The sequence below is a fragment of the Phyllobates terribilis genome, unplaced genomic scaffold (genome assembly GCF_046119375.1).
Source record: "Phyllobates terribilis strain yellow unplaced genomic scaffold, ASM4611937v1 Scaffold_11__3_contigs__length_659146591, whole genome shotgun sequence".
In the NCBI taxonomy this organism is placed as follows: Eukaryota; Metazoa; Chordata; class Amphibia; order Anura; family Dendrobatidae; genus Phyllobates; species Phyllobates terribilis.
In genome coordinates, this window is record NW_027362771.1 from 293,917,577 (window position 1) to 293,941,083 (window position 23,507).

The 23,507-nt window shown below is 43.0% G+C and overlaps 1 protein-coding gene across 1 annotated transcript in view; it reads left to right on the top strand.

Moving 5' to 3' along the window:
* The window catches only part of ITIH5 (inter-alpha-trypsin inhibitor heavy chain 5), a 92,108-nt gene that overhangs the window by 58,774 nt on the left and 9,827 nt on the right, over nucleotides 1-23,507 (top strand). Inside the window, exons 8-10 of the mRNA XM_073652447.1 lie at nucleotides 6,793-6,964; nucleotides 8,670-8,979; nucleotides 13,620-14,161. Coding sequence (XP_073508548.1) covers nucleotides 6,793-6,964; nucleotides 8,670-8,979; nucleotides 13,620-14,161 — 1,024 coding nt within the window. The remainder of the gene's footprint in view (nucleotides 1-6,792; nucleotides 6,965-8,669; nucleotides 8,980-13,619; nucleotides 14,162-23,507) is intronic.

Consider the following 23,507-nt stretch of genomic DNA (forward strand, 5'->3'; position numbering starts at 1 on the left):
CCATGAACCAGAAAACGACCGTCGCAAGCACAAAAGATCCGGTGGGGCCCTCGATCTGGAGGTGGACATCTGTGGCGGTGAATCAGAGGTGCAAGTGGGCCGGGCCGTTAATTCCAATGCAGGGTGCAGTCTGGGGTAGTGAAGCAGGTGGGACAGGGACCTGCCAGTGTGAAAGAGGCCCAGAGAATATTGCTTGACTTTGTCAGAAGGATTTGTTGCCTAGCGGGAAAAAACAAAGACCCCCGCTAGGACCTAGAAGAGACAAGAGGAGCATTGTGATAATACGTTATATGTTTATGGACACTGTGTTTATATGTGTGTGAACACTATCGGCATCGGAGATTAGCTAGATAGTATAGAGAACTTCCTATAAGAATCACAGTGTGCTGATAACAACATTGTATATTTCATACTGCATTTACTTTGTTTTCATCTGTAATATCCTCTTGTTAAACACACCCTTTCCATCCCTGCGTCAGGGAAATAAACATTTAAGTTGGTTACTTCTGCCTTTCTCTTATCTGCCTGTTGCATTCCGTGACCTATTTACATTTGGCGAAGTCAGCAGGATACAACATTGCAGCACAGAAATATCAGACCTGTCAGTAACCGAGTCCTTCAGGGGGAACAATCCCCTGGGGGCTATGCTCGGTAACCTTCCGAAGTTTACTGGGAACAATTTGTTATTGTGGGATTGGGTGGAGCGACTGAGGAGCATGTTACGCATGTACCCCATGACCCCCACCTTGCAGGCGGAGCTGGCCATGTTGACCCTACATGGAGAGGCGTGACAGACAGTTATGTACTGACAGCCAAGGGACCGTGAGACTATAAAGTGATAAAAATCCTAGAGGATATGCATGGTGACACCACGGACCTGGGTAACTTACGTATGCGCCTATTCCATCGGGTCCAAAGGGAGAGTGAGACTGTGGCCCAGTATGTAAACATGCTGCAGGAAGTGATGGCCCATATCACCAAGAAGACACAGGAAGAATGCCAAGTGCTGGACCCGTTAGATAAGGTGCTGCGAGATCAGTTGGTGGCCGGCCTGAGAGACCCCTACTTGAGGCAGACTCTGAAAGAACGTCTACGCTCTAACCCCAATATAAGCTTCCTGGAGGTTGGGGCAGAGGCAAGGGTCCGAGAACAAGAGATCCCTGTTCTCACAGGAATGGTCCTTAGCCATGAAGTGACCATTCCTTAATCAACAAATATGGAACCGGACTGGACACGAGAGTTATGACAAGAGATCCGGGATATCAGAGGGAAACTATGTGGCATTAGGAGGACCCCCACTGACAACATGACGTCTGGTCCTGTTACCCGGTACGGGGAGAGATCGTAACTGAAATAACTTCCACCCCGTGCTCAGCCGCCCCGAGCCCGCTATCCACCAGAGGAGCATGGTGTAGAATGTTGGACTTGCTGCAGAACGGACATATCTCCCAGAATTGTCCAAATTGGAAAAGAAGAAGAAGGGGGCATCGGTTAAACTAGTACGCCCCATGGTTAAGGAGCACTCTGTGGGGTTTCACACACCAGAAAGCTCTGAATATATTGTTTCCGAACGACCTATTACTTGGGCTGAGTTTAATGGACAACACATCTGTTGCTTGATGAACACCGGGTCCCAGGTGACCCCTATGCTGGAAGAACGCTATTGAGCCCACTTCCCAGACGTTGCTCGCTGGAGAAGGGATCCAACCATCTGATTGGTGGCCGCCAACCAGTTGCCCATCCCGATGGCCGTAATAGTGTGGATGACCATACGAGTGTGCTGAAAAGATCTGGGCAGAAAAGTTGTCCTTTCGTGTTAGTGAAAGGACCCAGCGGAGGAGGACCCATTGTAACCTTAGGGATGAATGTCCTGAAAGAGGTGGGGGAATTCTCGGCTGATGGAAGACAGAGAAATAGTTGGGCCTGAGTAACCCTACATCATGCGAGCAAAAGAGTGTTCCAGCAGTTAGTACAGGTCTGTCAGATCTAGAAGCTACCAACCACCTCTCAACACCTCGGTATGGTGGTGGTACCCCCAGAGGCTACAGTGACCCTACCCCCGGGGCAAACCATACTCACCATGCTGGTGCGGGCCCTGTGTCGTTGGAAGAAGTAGAAGTGCAGATTGAGCCCACATAAGGGAACAAAGTGATCCCGGCATTGCTGATTGCCCATTTCCTAGCCACCGTCCAGCAAGGACGTGTACCCGTGCGCTTTATTAACCTAAGTGGGACAAGTTTAGAATTAACTTTCTGGAAAGAGGTAGCTCAAGTGTATGTGATGCCGGAAGATCTCACCAGGTCCGATGCTATTTAACTGACCCCTGTGAAAGGAGATCCGTGGACTCTGTCAGTATCGCTCAACACCAGGGAAGTCAGAAGTGGAGCCCAGACTGGCCGCGACCTCTTGGAACAAATGGAAGCAATCCTCTCAGAATTCACTCCCAAACAAGTGAAGCAGGTAGAAAACCTATTCAAGTAGTGTTCGCTCAGCACAATGACAACTTTGGGTGCACTAAGGCCATTCAACACATGATTCCTATGGGATCTACAGCCCCTGTCCGAGAAAGGTATAGACAGATCTTGCTTAAAATGTATCAGGAAGTAAAGGATTTGCTGTCACACATGCTGCGGAATGGAGTGATACGGGAGAGCTAAAGTCCCTGGGCTGCACCCATTGTACTAGTACGGAAAATTAAGCAGGACATTGATGTTCTGTGTGGACTTTCGATGACTGAATACCTGTACCCTGCGAGACTCATACCCCCTCCCCAGGATTGAAGAATTCCTGTCTGCCTTAGGCAGAGGTAAGTATTTCTCGTCCCATGATCTGGCCAGCGGCTACTGGCAGGTCCCTGAGGATTGCCCGAGGACTGCCTTCATCCTTCACATGGATCTCTTCGAGTTCAACCAGATACCTTTTGGGTTGACAATTGCGCGGGGACATTTCAGTGTTTGATGGAAAGGTGCCTTGGAGACCTGAACTTTGAAGCAACCCTGATGATATCATTATCTACTCCCCCTCCTTTGAGGAACATCTTACCAGGTTGGGGCAGGTGTTGGAACGGCTTCACATACTTGGGCTGAAGAACAAACCTCGGAAGCACCATTTATTTCAGAGAGAAAGTGAGTACCTGGGGCACACAGTTTCTAGCTCAGGAGTCTATCCCAACATGGAAAAAGTGTCCGCTGTGCAAAAATGGAACATACCCAGTATATTGAGAGAATTGAGTGCGTTCCTAGGGCTGTACGTGTATTACCGGAGTTTTATCAAGAACTTCGCTAAGACTGCAGCACCCCTACATGGGTTATTAAGAGGGACCGCAGAAGGAACCAACCGCCAGTCAAACCAGGCAACAAAAGGCTTTCCTGGCACTGAAGATGGCACTGACTGAGGCCCCTGTGTTGCCTTATGCCGACTTCTCCCAGCCCTTCGTACTGTACACCAATGGAATGGTTGGGAGCAGTGCTGGCTCAGATGCAAGAAGGAAGTGAGAGGGTAATCACCTATGCCAGTCATTCATTGAAGACCTCTGAAAAGAACCCTGATAATAATAGTTCATTCAAAATGGAACTGCTGGGACTGGTGTGGGCCATGATTGAAAAATTTGCAGAATACCTGTCAGGATCAGAAGTACATACGCAAACTGACAACAATCCCCTCACTCACTTGGAGAACGCAAAGTTGGCTGCACTGGAACGGAGATGGGTTGCAAGGATGTACAAGTACAAGATCTCTTATCGGTCGAAGTCTGAGAACATATATGCAGATGCACTGTCCCAGGGGACACAGTCCGACCCGCAGAAGAACGCAGACAAAGAATTGGAAGGTGATGAAACTCCAAAATTCAAGCGGTTTGCGGTAGCGGTGGTGGCTGCCCAAGAATCAAGAGAAGAGCCCAAACCCACCCAAATTCTAGGTCGCCCAAGAGACGAGTGGGTGCAACTGCAGCAGTCCAATCCTGAATTAGCACAGCTACCAGAGTGGGTCACTTTGGATCAGAAGCCTGACAAGGAGGCAAGAACAGTTTTGTCCACAAGCACCTTATAAATCCTGGGCTAGTGGGAGAGGCTCTTCATGAGAAATGGCCTGTTATACTGAAGAATCCAGTTACCTTGAGAGCTTGGCGTGACCTGGCAGGTGGTGGTTCCGGAAGGCATGGCGGTAAGCCTAGCCAAAGAAGCTCATGAGGAGGGAGCCCACTTCCATACTGAGAAGAGCTTCCGATGGTTGCAGCAGCTGGTGTATTGGCCTCAATTGCGGCATACTGTGGAAGAGACCTGCCAAAGGTGTCGACAGTGCGAGCTGACAAAGCCTCCAGAGCAGAGAACCCCAATTCAAACTAACTGGGCCTCCGCACCCTTAGAAGTACTAATGGCCGCCTATCTGATAATCCGGATGTCTCATAATGGATATGAGTATTGCTTAGTGATGACCGACCACTTTACTGAGTTCGCAGTGGTGACCCCCACCAGAGATCAGACGCCGAAGGTGACAGCCCTGGCCATCTGCCAGGACTTCATTTATGTATATGGATGCCCAAAGAGAATACATTCAGATCAAGGGGCCTGCTTTCAAGGGAAAATAATGGAAGAGCTGCACCGCCTCTATGGGATTGTAAGTCCTGGACTACGCCATATCATCCACAAGGGAATGGAGCTTGTGAACGTTTCAACCGAACTCTGCTGCAGATGTTGCGGACCTTAGAAGTAGACAGGAAGTTGAGATTGCTGGAGTTCGTTGCACAATTGGTGTGAATGTGCAATAATAGAGCCCACACAACTACTGGATACTCACCATACATGCTGTTATTTGACCGGAATGGTCAAGAAATTACAGCGTTGCAACTGAATCCTGAGGATGACTATCCGGGAAGCAATCCAAATACTTGGGTCCGGAAGACTAGCCATCAATTGCAGACGATGAGACGGCCGGTAGAGCAGAACAACAGAGTTTACAACTACGGCGTGCATGTGACTGAGGGCGCATGCAGTGATGTCATGTGCTCCCGTTGCTTGCATGCTGAAGTCAGCTGCCGGCTTCAGAAGAGGACGCCGCACAATGGAGGAGCGGATGGGAGGTGAGTATAATTGTTTATTTCTTTTTATGCATTAAAGAACAGGGAGACATATAGTAGGGTGGGGGACATACATACCAGAATGGGGGATATTGGGGACATACATACCAGAATGGGGGCTATTGGGGACATACATACCAGAATGGGGGATATTTATACCATTATGGAGCTGTCACAATTGACAGAGCTAGCTCAGTTTGCAGCAGTTAGACCACGGCCCCACTATCAGTATTTGATCAGTATTCAGTCAGTATTTTTTCTCAGGAGTGGGAGCCAAAACCAGGTGAGGAACAGTCAGAGAAAAGGTATAAAAGAAACAAGTGCACCAAGTCTGTATTTATCACCCACTCCTGGTTTTGGCTTCCGCTCCTGAGAAAAAATACTGACCGAATATTAACCAAATATTGATAGTGGGGCCGTGGCCTTAGACTGTAAAACACAGCCAGCACCTGAGCTGTATGGAGAAGGCTCAGCTCCTGAACCTGCTCCATACATGCAGTGTGCACGTCTGTCATATATGTTTGATGAATGTCGCAAGTGGAAACATGGGCGCCTTGGGCCACCGTCATTTGCCCAGGTTCTCCGGCTGCTGGCGCTGGCCCTGACTAAATACCAATGTGCTGATGTAGAAGACCACTTAAGCATTACGTTGTCCGGCCACAATGACCTTTATTATTGAAGTGACATTTCAGTGATGGATTGAATCGCATCATTTCTTCTTGGTATAGATCTACAGCTGGTTACAGTTCATGGGTCCAGCTATGGAACATCAGGCTCTATCTTACAAATAATCCTTTGTATCCACATTCAACTGTGTAGAAAATATGCTACTTTTTTATCTTCTTCCTGCACGCTAATCAGAAGGACGAAAGATTTCGTAAAAGTTTATAATTACAGAAACTCTCATACTTCAGATGCTTCGTTATCTTACACGCTTTTGCTTTTTGGATGAATATAAAAGTCAAGCTGATATCATTAGCGCACTTACTGTAAATATGGCATACCAAGCCTACTCTATATGGCTGCAGCCAGAATTACAGTCATATTATGGTAAACCGGAGGAGTACAGAAACATGGCTGCATGAACCTGGCACCGGAAGGATGTAGTCACTTGTATGACTGACAATCATGTAAATAAACTGAATCATTTTTCCACAGCTTGTGAATGCGATGTGTAAACTCCATTCACATCCAGTATACTGCACTGTATTTAATATGGAATCTGTACCAGCAATCAAAGCACAAATGCTACACGTACATATGACTTTGCAGTGTTTTCCCATGTGCTGCTTTTATACCATAGCATCTGTTTTACTGCATAGAGTATTAGCATGGGAAAAAAAACTGCAAGCAAGATCTCCAGTTAGTGAATGTCGAGGGAAAGGATTGTCAGAACCATTTTAATCAAGCAAGATTAAAAAGCTTACAACAGAATATCTTTTTGAATGCTCCAGAGAATTTGCACCCATGTGCACAGGTCCTTGGCATGAAGAGGGAAAGCTTTACCCTCGACTAATTCTGATGTAACGAAGTGTGACCTAGTGAGTTAGAAATGTCTGACATGTTGTATAACCGACTGTTGTACAAGTTCTAACTGCTGGATTGTTCTTCTAATGGTGACGTAATGTTATTTTTCTTCATTAGTTGGCATCAAATGCCTCCTGCTTATATATAAGTTTCTTTGTTGAGCTGAATGTCTTTTTTTATCCCTGTAGACCAAAGAAGCATTATTTACAATTCTTCGGGATCTGAGGCCCGACGATCACTTTAATATAATAGGATTTTCCAACAAAATCAAAGTTTGGAAGCCAAATGAGCTTGTAAAAGTTTCTCCTAACAATATCCGAGATGCAAAAAAATTTATTTTTGGCTTATCACCTAACGGAGGTAGGTGCTCATAAACTGCTATTTGAAGAGAATCTGTCAGCAGATACACGTAGATCACTGTGTGCAGCCTTTCTCACACAGAGTTCTTAGATGTAGGATGAAGCAGAGCTCAAAAAGCTGCCCACCCCCTCCTGCCCCTACCAGGCTCTGTATGTACATAGTCTATTGACAGTGAGCTGCTTATCACAGAAGGGGGCGGAGTTGGACCCGTTCTCCTGTGCCAGCTAGTCACAGCAATGTCCTGTCCTTGTGATAAAACCTTCACTGTAAGTAAACCACAGCACACAGCCTAAGTGACACATCCCTGAATTCAGTGTTTCAGTCCCTACATTATGCTGCCCTCAGATTACATAGCAAAAACCTGCTGACAGATTCCCTTTAAGCGGCATTTAACACATACAATTCTCTCTGTGTTAATTTGTATGCATTGACAAGCAATCTCTATGAATATTATATTTTAATTTTACTTATTACTATTTTAACCCTACAATTAAAAAAAAATATATATATATATATATCGGTCCCATAGAGATATGACACGATTTATAAAACCTTTAGTCATAATGACTTTGTAAATATATATATCAATGTATACAAAATATATACAACATATTTTTTCTATGTGTAATTTGTGAGTCAATATTTATCAATTGACAATTCAAGTCTAATTAACACAAAAACACAGGACCCATGATAAGTTAGAGCAAAATTGTATCTAGAGTTTGCGCGAATCAACCATGTCAGTAATCTGTGGCCACTGATGAGAAGTCCTGAAACCAGCCTCCCACCTCCCGGCAATCTTCCTTTACTTAGCTGGCCTGGTGAGCCATCACATGTGCGTCACGCCACAACAATGACGTCACACCAGCGAGCTGTGGATGCTGAGAGATAGGAGGTCTTCAGGGCTTCTGGTCAGCGGCCACAGACCGACGTGGTCAATGTACTGGGTCCTGCAAATCTCGAGTTGTGTTTAATGTTTTTTATTCCCTAGATTATTACATTTAAAAGGTGCTTCATGTTTAAAAACGTTTTAACATTGGGTCACAAAATATAAGAATAATGACAGTGCAGCACCTCTGATAATATTGCAACATATTAATAACATTAGATTTTATAGAAGTGTATCAGATGTATCTTTAATAGGAATCTGTCATCAGGCAATTGTAACCTAATCTGAGAGCAGCAAGATGTAGAAACAGAGACCCTGATTCCAGTGGTGTCAGTTACAGAGCTGTTTGCTGTAGATTTGATAAAATCACAGTTTATCACTAGGGGATTATCACTAGAGGAGTAGGAAACCTGCTACCATGTAGTCCTCCATATTCTTCAGCTCTCTATTACACCACCCTCACCAATTGATTGGCAGCTTTCTGTGTACGCTGTGCATAGTCAGAAAGTTACCAATCAGTGGTGGGGGAGGGGTTATACAAGGTTCAGCAGTCTCAAAACTGGTAGATCAGCAGATAAATCAGTGATATTATCAAAACTGCAGCAAGCAGCCCAGTAAGTGATACCTCACCGAAATCAGGGTCTCTACCCCTACATCATGTTGCTCTCAGGTGGGGTAGCAAAAACCGGGTAATAGACTCATTTAATAACACATTTCAAAACAGAAGATTAATGTCGAAAATGTTTTTTTTTTTATTATTATTGTATGTCGTGGTTTGTCCATGGAATATAATTATGGAAATATTCCATACTTTAGGTACAAATATAAATGGTGGTATCCAGACGGCATCTAATCTCCTGAATGATTACCTTGCTAATAATGGCAAGCATGAAAAGAGCGTCTCTCTGATTATATTTCTGACTGATGGGCGACCTACCACTGGGGAGACTGAATCTAGCCGAATTTTGGGAAATACCAAAACTGTCATTCGAGAAAAGTTCTGTCTATTCAGCATTGGAATTGGCAATGATGTGGATTTCCATCTACTAGAGAAACTCTCTCTAGAAAACTGTGGCATGATGAGGCGGATCAGTGAAGATGAGGATGCCGCACTTCAGCTTAAAGGGTATGTAGTTTCCAAAGATATTCTTAAAGGGGTTGTCTGAATTAGAAAATCCATTCTTTAATAGCCTGTTAGAGATGAGGTAACTTTGAGGATATCCTGGGTGTATCATCGTGTAGTAGAGTACAAGGTACAACCTCAATATATGCCAGCTTAGCTGACTAACTGACAGTTCTTTCATCTTGAAATTTTGGATATAATCTACTGTTAAGTTGAAAAAAAGAATTAATTAAAATTCATCAATTCATGACTACAATTTATTAACATAGCTTAGTATAACAGTTGTGACCACAACTCAGCAACTGTGAAGCTATATCTGGCCACAGCTAACTCTACAGATAATATTTACTGACAAATCAGTGATTACACACTAATCACCAGAGAAGCTTCCCCGTGGCTTACTGTAGCGCTAATACCAATTTTTATAGTTTATTTTTCCTGTTTGTTTCCCAGGAGAAATTCCAGAATGGACACTGACCCCGGTATATAACTTGGCTCTCCTTAAAGCAAATTGAATATTATTTATAGAAGCCATTGTTCAGTACACAAACTTACAAGATCAGAAGGGACACATCTGCAAAGGAGCCTAGTATAACCCCAGAATTTTTTTGTCATTACTCACAAATACTGTAGTCTACATTCATCCCATAGACAATGAATGAAGTGGTGGCGCACAGCAACTCCAGTCACACAGGGCACTCCAGACTATTGTTCTCAGGATCAGTTGGAGTCCCAGTTGTCAGATCTTTAATAATCACCAATTTTATGAATAGGTGATAATTTGCTAAGTTGGAATAATCCCTTTAAGTTGCCTATACACTTTAGCTAGCTGTTGGGTGAACAGCCACTTGGCTGACTTCTATCCCTTCCAGTCCCAACCTCCCCATACCATTCTACGCTTAGATTGGCCAAGCTTGTATGTGTTCTGGAAATAAGCCCTGCCAAAAACATCTGGTGGCCTTTCTTCCCTATAAAGAAAAAGTATCAGGCATCATAAATTTCAACATGTATGATCCTTCTTGCCTTCAACAGTTCCAAACAGGGGAGTCAGAACACCCGCATACAGATTAAGTAGTTAGCCTCGCTCTGTTGACTTTCATATAATGTCTATTAAAACCATTATAGAGTAAAAGGACCATATCATTCAGCTCCTAGTATCGGTTGTCTTGTTGTTGTTAAATAAATAATATGATTTTAATGGATTGGAATGTTGGCTTGTGTTGGTTGATTATTTTAGTTTCAGACTCGCTTAGCCAGGCATATCAGAACATGAACAACATTAAAGGGGTTGTCCACTACTAGGACAACCCCTTCTCAATCGGAATCCATTAAAATAAAAACACTTATGCTCGTTCCAGCGGTGACGGCGCTCGCGTGAGGTTGTAACGTCACACCGGCTTCTCTGTCCCTGCCTTCAGATGGTTCGAACATCAACAGGAAGTCAGAGATTTGGCTGCTCTCTCACTTCCTCTTGATGTTCAATTTGTCCAAAGGCGGGGCCAGTGACGCCCATGCTGATTGGGCGAGGGCTCGTGTGATGTAACAACATTGCTTAAGCACCAGTAGAGCGAGTGTCCACACTGCGGGAGTGGCACCGCCACCAGAGGTGAGTGTAGGTGTTTTTATTATAACGGGAGGAAACATTCAGAGTAAGGGTTGTCCTAGTAGTGGACAAAACCTTGCAGGAGAGTAAGGTGAAAAAAAACCATTGTCATTTAAATAGCAAAATGGATTTTCCATTGAATTGTTCAGAACAAAGTATTTAAAGCAGGTTTTGATGAGAATCTTAGAGGATTAGATTAGACCATAGATTTTAACTAAGACTATAGCATGCCGGTGGGGTGAAACCCAAATTTAAACCCAATCCGGGTTCAGGTCATTCTCAATCCAGTCCTGACCTAATGTCACATAATTACTCAAAAAGGCATTTGTGGTACCCAAACTAGAACACCTGATTAAAGCTTAAACTCCAGACACAGGGAAGCTTTAAACATCTTTTCCAAACCCTGTATAAATGAAAATATTAAAATCAATATTGTGCTTTATTCTAGAAATCAGGGGCGTCCTTACTTTATTCCCATCTCAACCTGCTCCATAGGTCCAAATAACATAGAAGATACTTTTACATGGCAGGACAATGTTTATTTCATTCATCTTCTAACTTGCATAATCCTCTTTTTATAATTAAATGAGTTTATGCTGGCAAAGAATACAAATACTATATTTTCAGAGGGAATAGCTTATAGCTGATGAAGATTCCCACAGCCTGGATAAATTGAACTACTTGTAGCAATTTTTACCATTTACGTGCTGCACAGCTGAAAATTCAGAAGGTTAATTAGAGATATGTGTGTCGGTGTAATACTGATATCCTCTCTAAGTGAGTTGACATGCAAGGTTTTTTATAAAATGTTTCTCTTATTCGATCAAACTGATCTATATCCGCCCCCACAGGTCAAGTAAAATAAACACCAGCTAGTGCACTGAAAAGATAAAGTTAACCAGCATTTTCATGTTATATGTATTTATATATGTGTGCAATCAATCAATGAAGCATTTTGCTGTTTTCTTTCTGTCTTTGTAAAATGTAGAAATAAGCTGGATAAGGGTTAAACCAACATAAAAGAATTTACTTGTCTTTCTAATGCCTGCTTTGACAGATCCATGGTTCCACAACATGATTTGTATACCACACTGCAGCCAGGATTTACCCTGGGGTGTGTGACCTAACATCACACCTGCTTAAAGGGGTATTCTCAAGGTATATAATTAGACAACATGAAAATTAGCAAGTTTGCAACTGACTTGTTTTTTTATCTACAGTCATTCTCCTACTGTAAGAGCTTTTATCTTACATAGTGAACACCATGTATCCATGGAGTTTAGCTACCAGAGCCTGGCCAGGTATGCTCAGTAGTTACATTACAGGAGAAGAGTTAAAGGGGTATTCCCATCTCCAAGATCCTATCCCAATATGTAGTAGGTGTAATAATAACAATATTAGCAAATACCTCCAATTAGAAATGTAATATAGTTTTTTTCTGATTCAATATGTCTCTTTCCTCATGTGCAGGCATTGCAGGACCTTAGGTATTTATGGTTACGTCCACTGACATAGTGACAGCTAGTTGCTAGTGGTCATAACCATGGATACCTAAGGTCCTGCGATGCCTGCATAAGAGGAAAGAGAGATAGCGAATCAGAAAAACTATATTACATTGCTAATTGGAGGTATTTGCTAATATTGTTATTATTACACCTACTACATATTGGTATAGGATCTTGGAGATGGGAATACCCCTTTAACTCCTAAAATCCCATCCACTTCTCTCCTGCCCATTTATTTCTCTACAGCAGTTAGCTTCTCACTTCCTCCCTGCTCCTGACGAACTGCACTTATTAGTCATGTGTAATCACAATCCCCTGGCACCCAGCTTCACAGCTCTCAGTGTCTAGAGTCTTGTGCTTGTTCAAATGCTCTGTTATAAGCAAATATAATTCAGAATAAAGCACTGATAGCTGATGTGTACAAGAGAACTAGTGCTGAGCTAAAAAGGTCTACTAATATTACAGTTCTGCTACTCACCAGAACTGTCACTCATGGGGGAAAGCCTACTCTACTACGAACCAGGAATTAAATTAATGCTAAGAAACCCAAAGTCATAATACTAGCTGGCACATCAATCCGTACTACGAGTATGACCCACTAATGAGAGACAACTCCAAGGCATGCAACGAAAATGGAGTTTTTTTTATGGAAAAGTAGATAAAATCAATAATTTTATTAATCATATATAAATCCATAAAAATACAATATATAAATGACAGACATGTGTAAGGGGACAGGGATGAACAGTCACATAGTAACAGCCAGGACATCAGCAAATCAGGGAGCCTATAACACCTATTTAAGGGTTATGAAGTTAGATGACAAGAGTATAGAACAGAAAAGTCCCACAAAAAATTAACTAACGGCTTAGCATCTCATGACCCAAAACAGTAATGGCTAAAGTAAATAATATGCCAGGGTCAGGAATTGTGAAGGCATTTCAAAGGGGAAAACCTATGAGAAATAACTCAAAATAAAATCAGTCTCCCTGAAAGAGACTGATGACAAAGTAATGGGTAAAACCAGTGCCACTTCCCGACGCGCGTTTTGCGTGGAACATGTCCTGCTTTCTCAAGGGAACCAGGAATTAAGCAGACTGCAGAGTTGAGAACAGGTCAAGAGACAACTTGAAAATACCCCTTTAAGGGGGTGTCTTAGATGGCCTTAGGCCTGTGTCCACCATGAATCTTAATATTATTGGTATAGCATTTATTTTATTAATGTAGGTTGATATTATTTGGTCACTTTATGGTAATATTTTTTAAGGCATTGTATAACACTGTTGCTTCTGTGCTGTACATTTCTGCAGTGAATGCCAGTGGCAGCACTGTACAGTATTCATTTTTAGGTACTTGTATGGAAATGTTATTTGGACAGTGTATGGCTTCTGCTTCTCTGTTTTAACCTGTCTGTTTTACAAAACGACCACTATAGCCGAATAATAGTTGTTATTCTGTTTTTTTATTAACAATATACACTGATTGATCTATATAGCAAGTAAACACTACTTTTATTATTAATATTTGCTTTTCAGGTTTTATGATGAGATTGGCACACCTCTGTTGTCTGACATACGCATCGACTACCCAGAAAACAGTGTTGAGTACATCACCCAGAACATGTTCTACAATTATTTTAATGGGTCAGAAATTGTGGTGGCTGGAAAACTTGTTAATCAATCCAATAATATTTTGCATGTGGAAATCAAAGCAAGCAATAGCAATAAATATGTTATCCTAAAAGCCGATATAAAGATTGACGGTGCTGGCCAAAATGAAATTACAGGATCTGAGATCTTTGAGGACAAGAACCACATAGAACGGCTATGGGGTTACCTGACTTTTAAGGAACTACTGACAGCATGGCATAAAAGTGACAGTGATGCTGAGAGAGAGACAATAACAAATAAGGCCAGCAAACTTGCCATGAAGTATAACTTTGTGACTCCATTTACCCTTCTTGAAGTCAAAGATTATGGATTCCAGGCAGACTTTCCAAAAGATGATTCAACAAGCCTTTATACAGAGGGGATTGGTCAAAAACTACTTACACTGCAAGGAAAAAAAGTTACTCAAGGTAATACAGAATTAGTTTTATGCTTTCAAAGAAAATTTATGAGCTGAAGACTGTATATCTTTTTTAGTCAACCTTTTATTAGAAATTGAGTTTAAAAATAATGTTGTCCATATAAAGAAAGTCTTTAAATGTTCAGGTTTATATACTAGTCACAAGGGGAATTGGATGTTTCACCCCCAGCAGTTCGCCCCAAGCAGTTCGCCCCAGCAATTCGCCCCCGGGTACATTTCGCCCCCAGCATCGAAATGATAGGAGCGAAATGTGCGGGGGCGAAATGTACCCTGGGGCGAACTGATGGGGGCGAAACTTCCTATAACCAGTCACAAGAGTACACACAATAGGCTAATGCTTTCTGTTTTCTGCAGCTTTGCTATATAGACTTGGACACAATAGGCTAATGCTTTCTGTTTTCTGCAGCTTTGCTATATAGACTTGGACACAATAGGCTAATGCTTTCTGTTTTCTGCAGCTTTGCTATATAGACTTGGACACAATAGGCTAATGCTTTCTGTTTTCTGCAGCTTTGCTATATAGACTTGGACACAATAGGCTAATGCTTTCTGTTTTCTGCAGCTTTGCTATATAGACTTGGACACAATAGGCTAATGCTTTCTGTTTTCTGCAGCTTTGCTATGTAGACTTGGACACAATAGGCTAATGCTTTCTGTTTTCTGCAGCTTTGCTATGTAGACTTGGACACAATAGGCTAATGATTTCTGTTTTATGCGGCTTTGCTATGTAGACTTGGACAGAATGAGAAGAATCATAACATTTTAAAGAGAGGGTGAGCAAGCCCGTGAAAGCTCTACTAAACTACTAGAAGCGTATATAAGGCAAAATAGCAACACTATACACACAGATGAGGCAGCCTTTATATGTATGGATATTCTGTCCAATTAGAAGAACTCAAAAGAACTGATTCATCAAGACCTCGTTGCACATGCCAGTCTTGATGAGGTGGCATGCTCGAGACAGATGCTCCTGATTCATGAAGAGGCGTACAGACAAGTGGCTCATCAAATTCACCCCCTGTATTGCCCCAAGTCCACCCATGTCAGCAGAGCTGGGCGGAGCTGGCAGGAAGACACCAATATTCGCAAAACGTAGGCGCAACTCCGAGTTGTGCCTAAATTTGGGGACGTTTCAAAGCTTTTAAGCCAGAATTCTAGAGTGAAAGCTTTAATGAATTGGGACTTATTTGTTTCTTTTACAAATTTGTGGGTATCATTATTTTTTGCCACCTACTAGTATTACAGGATCTCCTCCTGCACTTGTGAGTGCAGCCATTCTGACAGACTGCAGAGATCTCCTGTTCTGATGGAGAGACTTGTGACCAGACCCGGCCATCAGCTTCCTCTAACTAGAAAACATCTAACATGGCAAAGCTGCTTTTAAATTGGGGAGGGTGACTGACAGATCTGGTCACATGCTCCTCCATCAACAGCCATTTTGAGAATAGTGTAGTATATGGTTTATGTTCTCTTAAGTCAAAATACCATAAAATAAATGGTATATAAATAAATAAATAAGTAATAAATTAATAAATAAGTAAATAAAGTAAATTATTAAAGGGAATCTGTTAATGGGTTTTGCTGTGGAATCTGAGAGCAGCATGGTGTAAGGGCAGAGAGCCTGACTCCAGCAGTGTATCACTTAGTGGACTGCTTTGTGTAGTTTTAATAAAATCCCTGTTTTCTCTGCTGTAAATGTAGCAGTGTTATGAATGCTGAGCTGTGTATAACCCACAGGCAAATTCCTGTGTACACTGTATATTGCCAGCAAGCGGCCAATCAGTGGTGGGGGCGGGGTTACACAGATTAACTGGACTACTTTTTGTCCAGTACTTTTCCAGTGATAATCTCCTGCTGATAAAAGACTGATTTTTTTGAAAATATAGCAAGCAGCTTAGCAGGTGATTAATCATTGGAATCAATTTCTCTGCCCTTACATTATGCTGCTCTGAGATAAAATAGCAAAAACCTGATGACAGATTTCCTTTAAATAATTCATAGAATAACAAAAAGAAACAAATTAGAAAAATAATAAAAAGTAAGTAAATAAACACACAAACTATCCTATATTAACTACTTCTGAACAACTCATACATGATAAACGTCCAGACAGTCCGTGTTCAGACACAACCAGACTTCCATTGATAAGGCAGAGATGGTTTATTACTAGTGTTGAGCGATACCTTCCGATATCAGGAAATATCGTATCGGATTGGATCGGGCCGATACCCAAAAAGTATCGGATATCGCCGATTCCGATACCGGAAACCAATGCAAGTCAATGGGACACAAATATCGGAATGAAAATAAACCCTTTCTTTCCTTGTAGGTTAATTCTACATGAAGTAAAACAACTAAGAATAATGTAGAATGACATGAAAAGCCGGCAATTCATCAGCGGCATACACCGGTACCTGACAATTTACAACAGAAAGAATAGAGCTTCACACATAGATTAGATAGATAGAAACATGTCAGTCACATATATATGAAGTACAGTGACAGTGTTGCTTACTGTACTTGTCATTTAGTGTAAAGGATTTATTAAAAAAAATATTAGTGTTTTCATGCACCGTCTCTTTAAAAAAGCCGGCCGGCAATTCAGCATCTGTACCCGACAGTTTATAACAGACAGAATAGAGCTTCACACATAGATTAGATAGATAGAAACATGTCAGTCACATATATATGAAGTACAGTGACAGTGTTGCTTACTGTACTTGTCATTTAGTGTAAAGGATTTATTAAAAAAAATATTAGTGTTTTTGTGCACCGTCTCTTTAAAAAAGCCGGCCGGCAATTCAGCAGCGGTACCCGACAATTTATAACAGACAGAATAGAGCTTCACACATAGATTAGATAGATAGAAACATGTCAGTCACATATATATGAAGTACAGTGACAGTGTTGCTTACTGTACTTGTCATTTAGTGTAAAGGATTTATTTAAAAAAATAATAGTGTTTTCATGCACCGTCTCTTTAAGAAAGCCGGCCGGCAATTCAGCATCTGTACCCGACAATTTAGAATAGAAAGAATAGAGAATCACACATAGATTAGATAGATAGAAACATGTCAGTCACATATATATGAAGTACAGTGACAGTGTTGATTACTGTACTTGTCATTTAGTGTTAAAATAAAGGATTTATTTAAAAAAAAATTGGCGTGGTGTTCCCCTTAATTTTAGGCTCTAGCGGAGGTTAAGCAGACAGCTGGGGCAAATGTTTGAAGCCTGGGAAGGGGGTAATACCCACGGAGCTTCCCAGGCTACTAATATCAGCCCCCAGCTGAATACCTAGCCTTTACTAGCTATTAAAATGGGGGAACCCCCCCAAAAAAATAACGTGGGGTCCCCCCTAATTTAATAGCTAGCACAGGCTAGGCAGACAGCTGGGGGCTGATATTAATAGCCCAGGAAGGGTGCCATGAATATTGGCCCCCTCCCAGGCTAGAAACACCAGCCGTCAGCCGCCCCAGAAATGGCGCATCCATAGGATGCGCCAATTCTGGCACTTAGCCTCGCTCTTCCACGCTGCCCTGGTGCGGTGGCAGGGGGTAATAGGGTTGGGGTTGATGTCAGCTTATAATGCCAGCTGACATCAAGCCCAGGTTAGTAATGGAGAGGCGTCTATAAGACACCCCCATTACTAACCCCATAGTCAAAGTTAAAAGAAAACACAAACACCCAGAGTAAAGTCCTTTAATTGAAATAAAGACACAATTCTTTATTGTTCTAAATTAAACCATACTTACCACCACGCCTATTCCAGCTGAAGCCAACGATCTCCTGCAATAAAAGAAAAATAATAAAGCAACCTCATCCTTACCTTTCCATGGTTCCCAGGACAGCTTCAGCTCTGCTACATCGAGATGACAGGCTGGACCACAGCAGAAAGCTGCCATCCAGCCTGTCATCCCGCAGACACTGAGAAGCGCAGGCATGCTTGCGCTCCTCAGTGTCTCTCTGTGACGTCATCCAGATGAGCCGAGTTCATGTCCAATGAACTCAGCTCACCTCATGCACGTCACTGACAGCGTGGGAAAATTCTCACGCTGAAGTGCTGAGTGCAGGAGAATTTTCCCACGCTGTCAGTGACGTACATGAGGTGAGCTGAGTTCATTGGACATGACCTCGGCTCATCTGGATGCCGTCACAGCCAGACACTGAGGAGTGGAAGTATGCCTGCGCTTCTCAGTGTCTGCGGGATGACAGGATGGATGGCAGCATTCTGCTGCGGTCCAGCCTGTCATCTCGATGTAGCAGAGCTGATGTGTCGTGGGAGCCATGGAAAGGTAAGGATGATGTTGCTTTATTATTTTACTTTTATTGCAGGAGATCGTTGGCTTCAGCTGGAATGGGCGTGGTGGTAAGTATGGTTTAATTTAGAACAATAAAGAATTGTGTGTTTATTTCAATTAAAGGACTTTTTTCTGGGTGTTGTGTTTTTTTAAATACTTTACTAGAAATTCATGGTGGTCATGTCTAATATTGGCGTGACCCCATGAATTTTGGGCTTAGGGCCAGCTGATAATGCCAAGCTGGCCTTAACCCCTTTATTACCCAGTGAGCCACCGCACCAGGGCCCTGGATGAGTTGGGTACAGCGGCAGAAGATGGCGCTTCTATGAACGCGCCATTTTCTGGGGCGGCTGCGGACTGCAATTTGCAGCAGGGGTGGCCCAGAAAGCTTGGGTCTCCCTGCGCTGCGGATTCCAGCCCCCAGCTGCCTAGTTGTATCTGGCTGGGCACAAAAATAGGGCGAAGCCCCACGCATTTTTTTTTTAAATTATTTCATGAAATTCATGGAATAATTAAGAAAAAAAGGGCTTCCCTATATTTTTGTGTCCAACCAGGTACAAATAGGCAGCTGGTGGTTGGGGGCAGCCTGTTCCTGCCTGCTGTACCTGGCTGGACACAAATATAGGGCGAAGCCCCACGTCAATTTTTTTTTAATTATTTCATGAAATAATTTTTTTAAAAAAGGGCTTCCCTATATTGTTGTGTCCGGCCAGGTACAAATAGGCAGCTGGTGGTTGGGGGCAGCCTGTTCCTGCCTGCTGTACCTGGCTGGACACAAATATAGGGCGAAGCCCCACGTCAATTTTTTTTAAAATAAATCCTTTATTTTAACACTAAATGACATTTGAGGAGTTAATAAAGATGCAGTCCCTAAATTATTATTTATTTTTTAATTAATTTTTCCCAAAACTTTTGACGTGGGCTTCGCCATATTTTTGTATGCCAGCCAGGTACAGCATCCAGCTTCTATGAATGCGCCATTTTCCGGGGTGGCTGCGGACTGCAATTTTCAGCGGGGGCGGGGGGGGGGCAGAAAGCTTGGGCCTCCCTACGCTGCAGATTCCATCCCCCAGCTGCCTAGTTGTACCTGGCTGGACACAAAAATAGGGAGAAGCTTCACGTATTTTTTTTTTTTAATTATTTCATGAAATTCATGAAATAATTAAGAAAAAAAGGGCTTCCCTATATTGTTGTGTCCAACCAGGTACAAATAGGCAGCTGGTGGTTGGGGGCAGCCCGTTCCTGCCTGCTGTACCTGACTGGACACAAATATAGGGCGAAGCCCCACATAATTTTTTTTTAATTATTTCATGAATTTCCTGAAATAATTAAAAAAAAATTGACGTGGGGCTTTGCACTATATTTGGGTCCAGCCAGGTACAGCAGGCAGGAACGGGCTGCCCCCAACCACCAGCTGCCTATTTGTACCTGGTTGGACACAACAATATAGGGAAGCCCTTTTTTTCTTAATTATTCCATGAATTTCATGAAATAATTAAAAAAAAAAAAACGTGGAGCTTCTCCCTATTTTTGTGTCCAGCCAGGTACAACTAGGCAGCTGGGGGATGGAATCTGCAGCGCAGGGAGGCCCAAGCTTTCTGCCCCCCCCCCCCCGCTGAAAATTGCAGTCCGCAGCCGCCCCGGAAAATGGCGCGTTCATAGAAGCTGGATGCTGTACCTGGCTGGCATACAAAAATATGGCGAAGCCCACGTCAAAAGTTTTGGGAAAAATTAATTAAAAAATAAATAATAATTTAGGGACTGCATCTTTATTAACTCCTCAAATGTCATTTAGTGTTAAAATAAAGGATTTATTTAAAAAAAAAATGGCGTGGGATCCCCCATAATTTTAGTCTCTAGCGGAGGTTAAGCAGACGGCTGGGGCAGATGTTTGAAGCCTGGGAAGGGGGTAAAACCCACGGAGCTTCCCAGGCTACTAATATCAGCCCCCAGCTGAATACCTAGCCTTTACTAGCTATTAAAATGGGGGACCCCCCCAAAAAAAATGACGTGGGGTCCCCCTATTTTAATAGCTAGCAAAGGCTAGGCAGACAGCTGGGGGCTGATATTAATAGCCCAGGAAGGGTGCCATGAATATTGGCCCCCTCCCAGGCTAGAAACACCAGTCGTCAGCCGCCCCAGAAATGGCGCATCCATAGGATGCGCCAACTCTGGCACTTAGCCTCGCTCTTCCACGCTGCCCTGGTGCGGTGGCAGGGGGTAATAGTGGTGGGGTTCATGTCAGCGCCAGCTGCCATGAAGCCCAGGTTAGTAATGATGGGCGTCTATAAGACACCCCCATTACTAACCTACAAAGTGTTAAAAAGAAAAAACACACTACACCCAGAAAAAAATAATTTATTTGAAATAAAACACACAATTTTATTTAATTCTTAGTTTACTAAAAATAATAGTTACCTGTCCACGTTCCTGCGCTGATCTCCCATGCACAGCTGTCACATCTGGAGATGGTGACAGCTGTGCATGGCTGCTGTAAGCTCACGCTGCCGGGAACACGTCCGCTCCCGGCAGCGGGAGCCACTGACTGAGGTCACCGGAGTGCATTCAGGCAGCGCAGCTCCGGAGACCTCCTTTACGGCACTGCTGTACCGTGGGAATTTCTCACGATACAGCAGGGCCGTAAAGGAGCTAACCGGAGCAGCGCTGCCTGAACTCCGGTGAACCCTTACGGCCCCGTCATTCTAGCGGCGGCAGCGGTTCAGAGCGGTCACATTCTATGTGGCTGCTCTGAACTGGAGATCTTCGTGGGACACTCGTGGACTGCTACGGAGGGGTAAGGATAAGGTTGTGGTTTATTATTTTATATTTTATTACAGGAGATCGATGGCTTCGGGGAATTAGGTGTCTAGGTGAGTATAGGTGTAGTTTTTTATTTTTTACTTTATTTTAGGTGGCGATCGGCGGGGACAGGTAATGTATGAACTAATTTATTGTAGGTAACCACTGGCCACCAATGACATGTATTTAACATTTATTGGGGACACAGTAGGGCAATTTAAATAGCAGGATCAGGCTGATGGGAACTACTGCTCCCATCGAGCTGATCCTGCTGGCAGGAGTGGACGGGGGACAGACATAGGCCGATGGGAGTAGTAGTGTCACATCGGCCTATGTCTGCCTGCACGCACACACCCGCACAGACACCGCACACACCCGCACACATCGCACAGACACCGCGCACACCCGCACACACACCCCGCACACACACCCCGCACACACACTAATCATGACGGGTCTGGGAGGTGAGGCTGACCTGTGCGGCCGTGGGAAAGTTCATGTGAGTTCATGCAGTCAAGCATGAACTCACATGAACCCTCTGAGGGCAAGGCGGCGACTTCAAATGAACAGCTGATCGGCATCACCTGATACCTCAGCTGTTCATTTGAAATAACCGGCGGGAAAGCGCAGCACAGAACGGGAAAGCCGGCGGTGAAGTCTTTTCACTGCCGGCTTCCCCGCCCGGGTCCTTCACTCCCCGCTCCTTGGTGCTGCGCTCCCCGCCCGGTCCTAACTTACGATCGGGATGGGAGGTGGCGAGGGGAGCGGAGGATCGGGGTCGGAGGCTGCGGGGAAGCAGTATGGGGCTGTGTGATTGTTTAAAAGCCGGCGGCTTTTTACCGCGCGCCGGCTTTTAAACAATCAGGAGAATTCTCCCCCGCTGGGATGGCATTCTGATGACAGGCTGGATCGCGCTGCCATCCAACTTGTCATCCTTCACAGACACTGCAGAGCGCAGGCATTATGGGAACTTCCGATTCCGGTATCCGATATTGTAAAAGTATCGGAATTAAGTATCGGAATTCCGATACCGCGAATATCGGCCGATACCCGATATTACAGTATCGGAATGCTCAACACTATTTATTACATATCTGCCTTCCCTGAACATGAGCTATACATACAGTACATAAAAGAAGTGCTTCCTCCTCTGGACTGAGTGATCATGTGATCTCTGGAAATAGGGAAGGCGCAGGAGCTGCTGGGTCCTATGAGACCCAGTCAGGTCTGCTTTGCAGAATGGAGTCTCAATTTCAGGAGTAAAACAATCAGAGGAAAAGTATAATAGAAACACGTCACCAGTTGTGTATTTATCACCCACTCCTGCTCTTGGCTTACAAATACTGATGTAAAATACTGACCAAATACTGAACGTGTGCACATGGCATGACAGGAGCTAACATAACAGCCTCAGTTAAAGAGGAAATCAGCTAAAAGAAACTATTTAGTTGTTAAAACGTCTGTCAAAGGTCTTTTATGACCTTATGTGGGATTGTTATCATAATGTGTTATATAAATGAAAAATATACAAATTAAAAACAGGAAAAAAATAAATTAAAGGCAGATGCAAATCGGTTACTAGACCCACCCCTGTAAAAGAAAAAACAAAAGAAAACAAAAAAAATGTGTCCGATATATAAAAATAATTGTTACAGAGAAAAAAAAGTTTAAAAATGTAATTTAGCGGTGGATGCAGTCATAAAAAAAATGAAAAATTTGAAAACTAGACAAAATATTTCCTGTATTCTTCCACTGAGTATGAAAATAACAAAAATCACACCCTAAGAATCTAGTTGCAAAAATGATATGAATATCTAAATAAGAAATTTTTTTACAGCTCCTTAACCCCTTCACTATCAGGTGATTATCTATTTTTTTGTTTTTCCTCCCCTTCTTCCAAGAGTCATAACTTTTTAATTTTTATGGCCACAATATGATTCCCCAGGTCTGTACAAGTATGCAGATACCAAACCCTAATGTTGTCATTTTTCAGGATCTGTGGCTGGGTGAGGGCTTATTTTTTGCTCCCTGACCTGAAGTTTTTATTGATACCATTTTGGGGTAGACACAATGTTTTGACCGCCTCTTATTCCATTTTATTACAATATTGCAGTGGCCACAAGAAAACGTAATTCTGGCGTCTTGATTTTTTTTCTAGTAATTCCATTTACCAATTGGTTTAATTTATTTAAAATTTTGCTACAGCCGACATTTCTGAACACAGCGATACCAAAT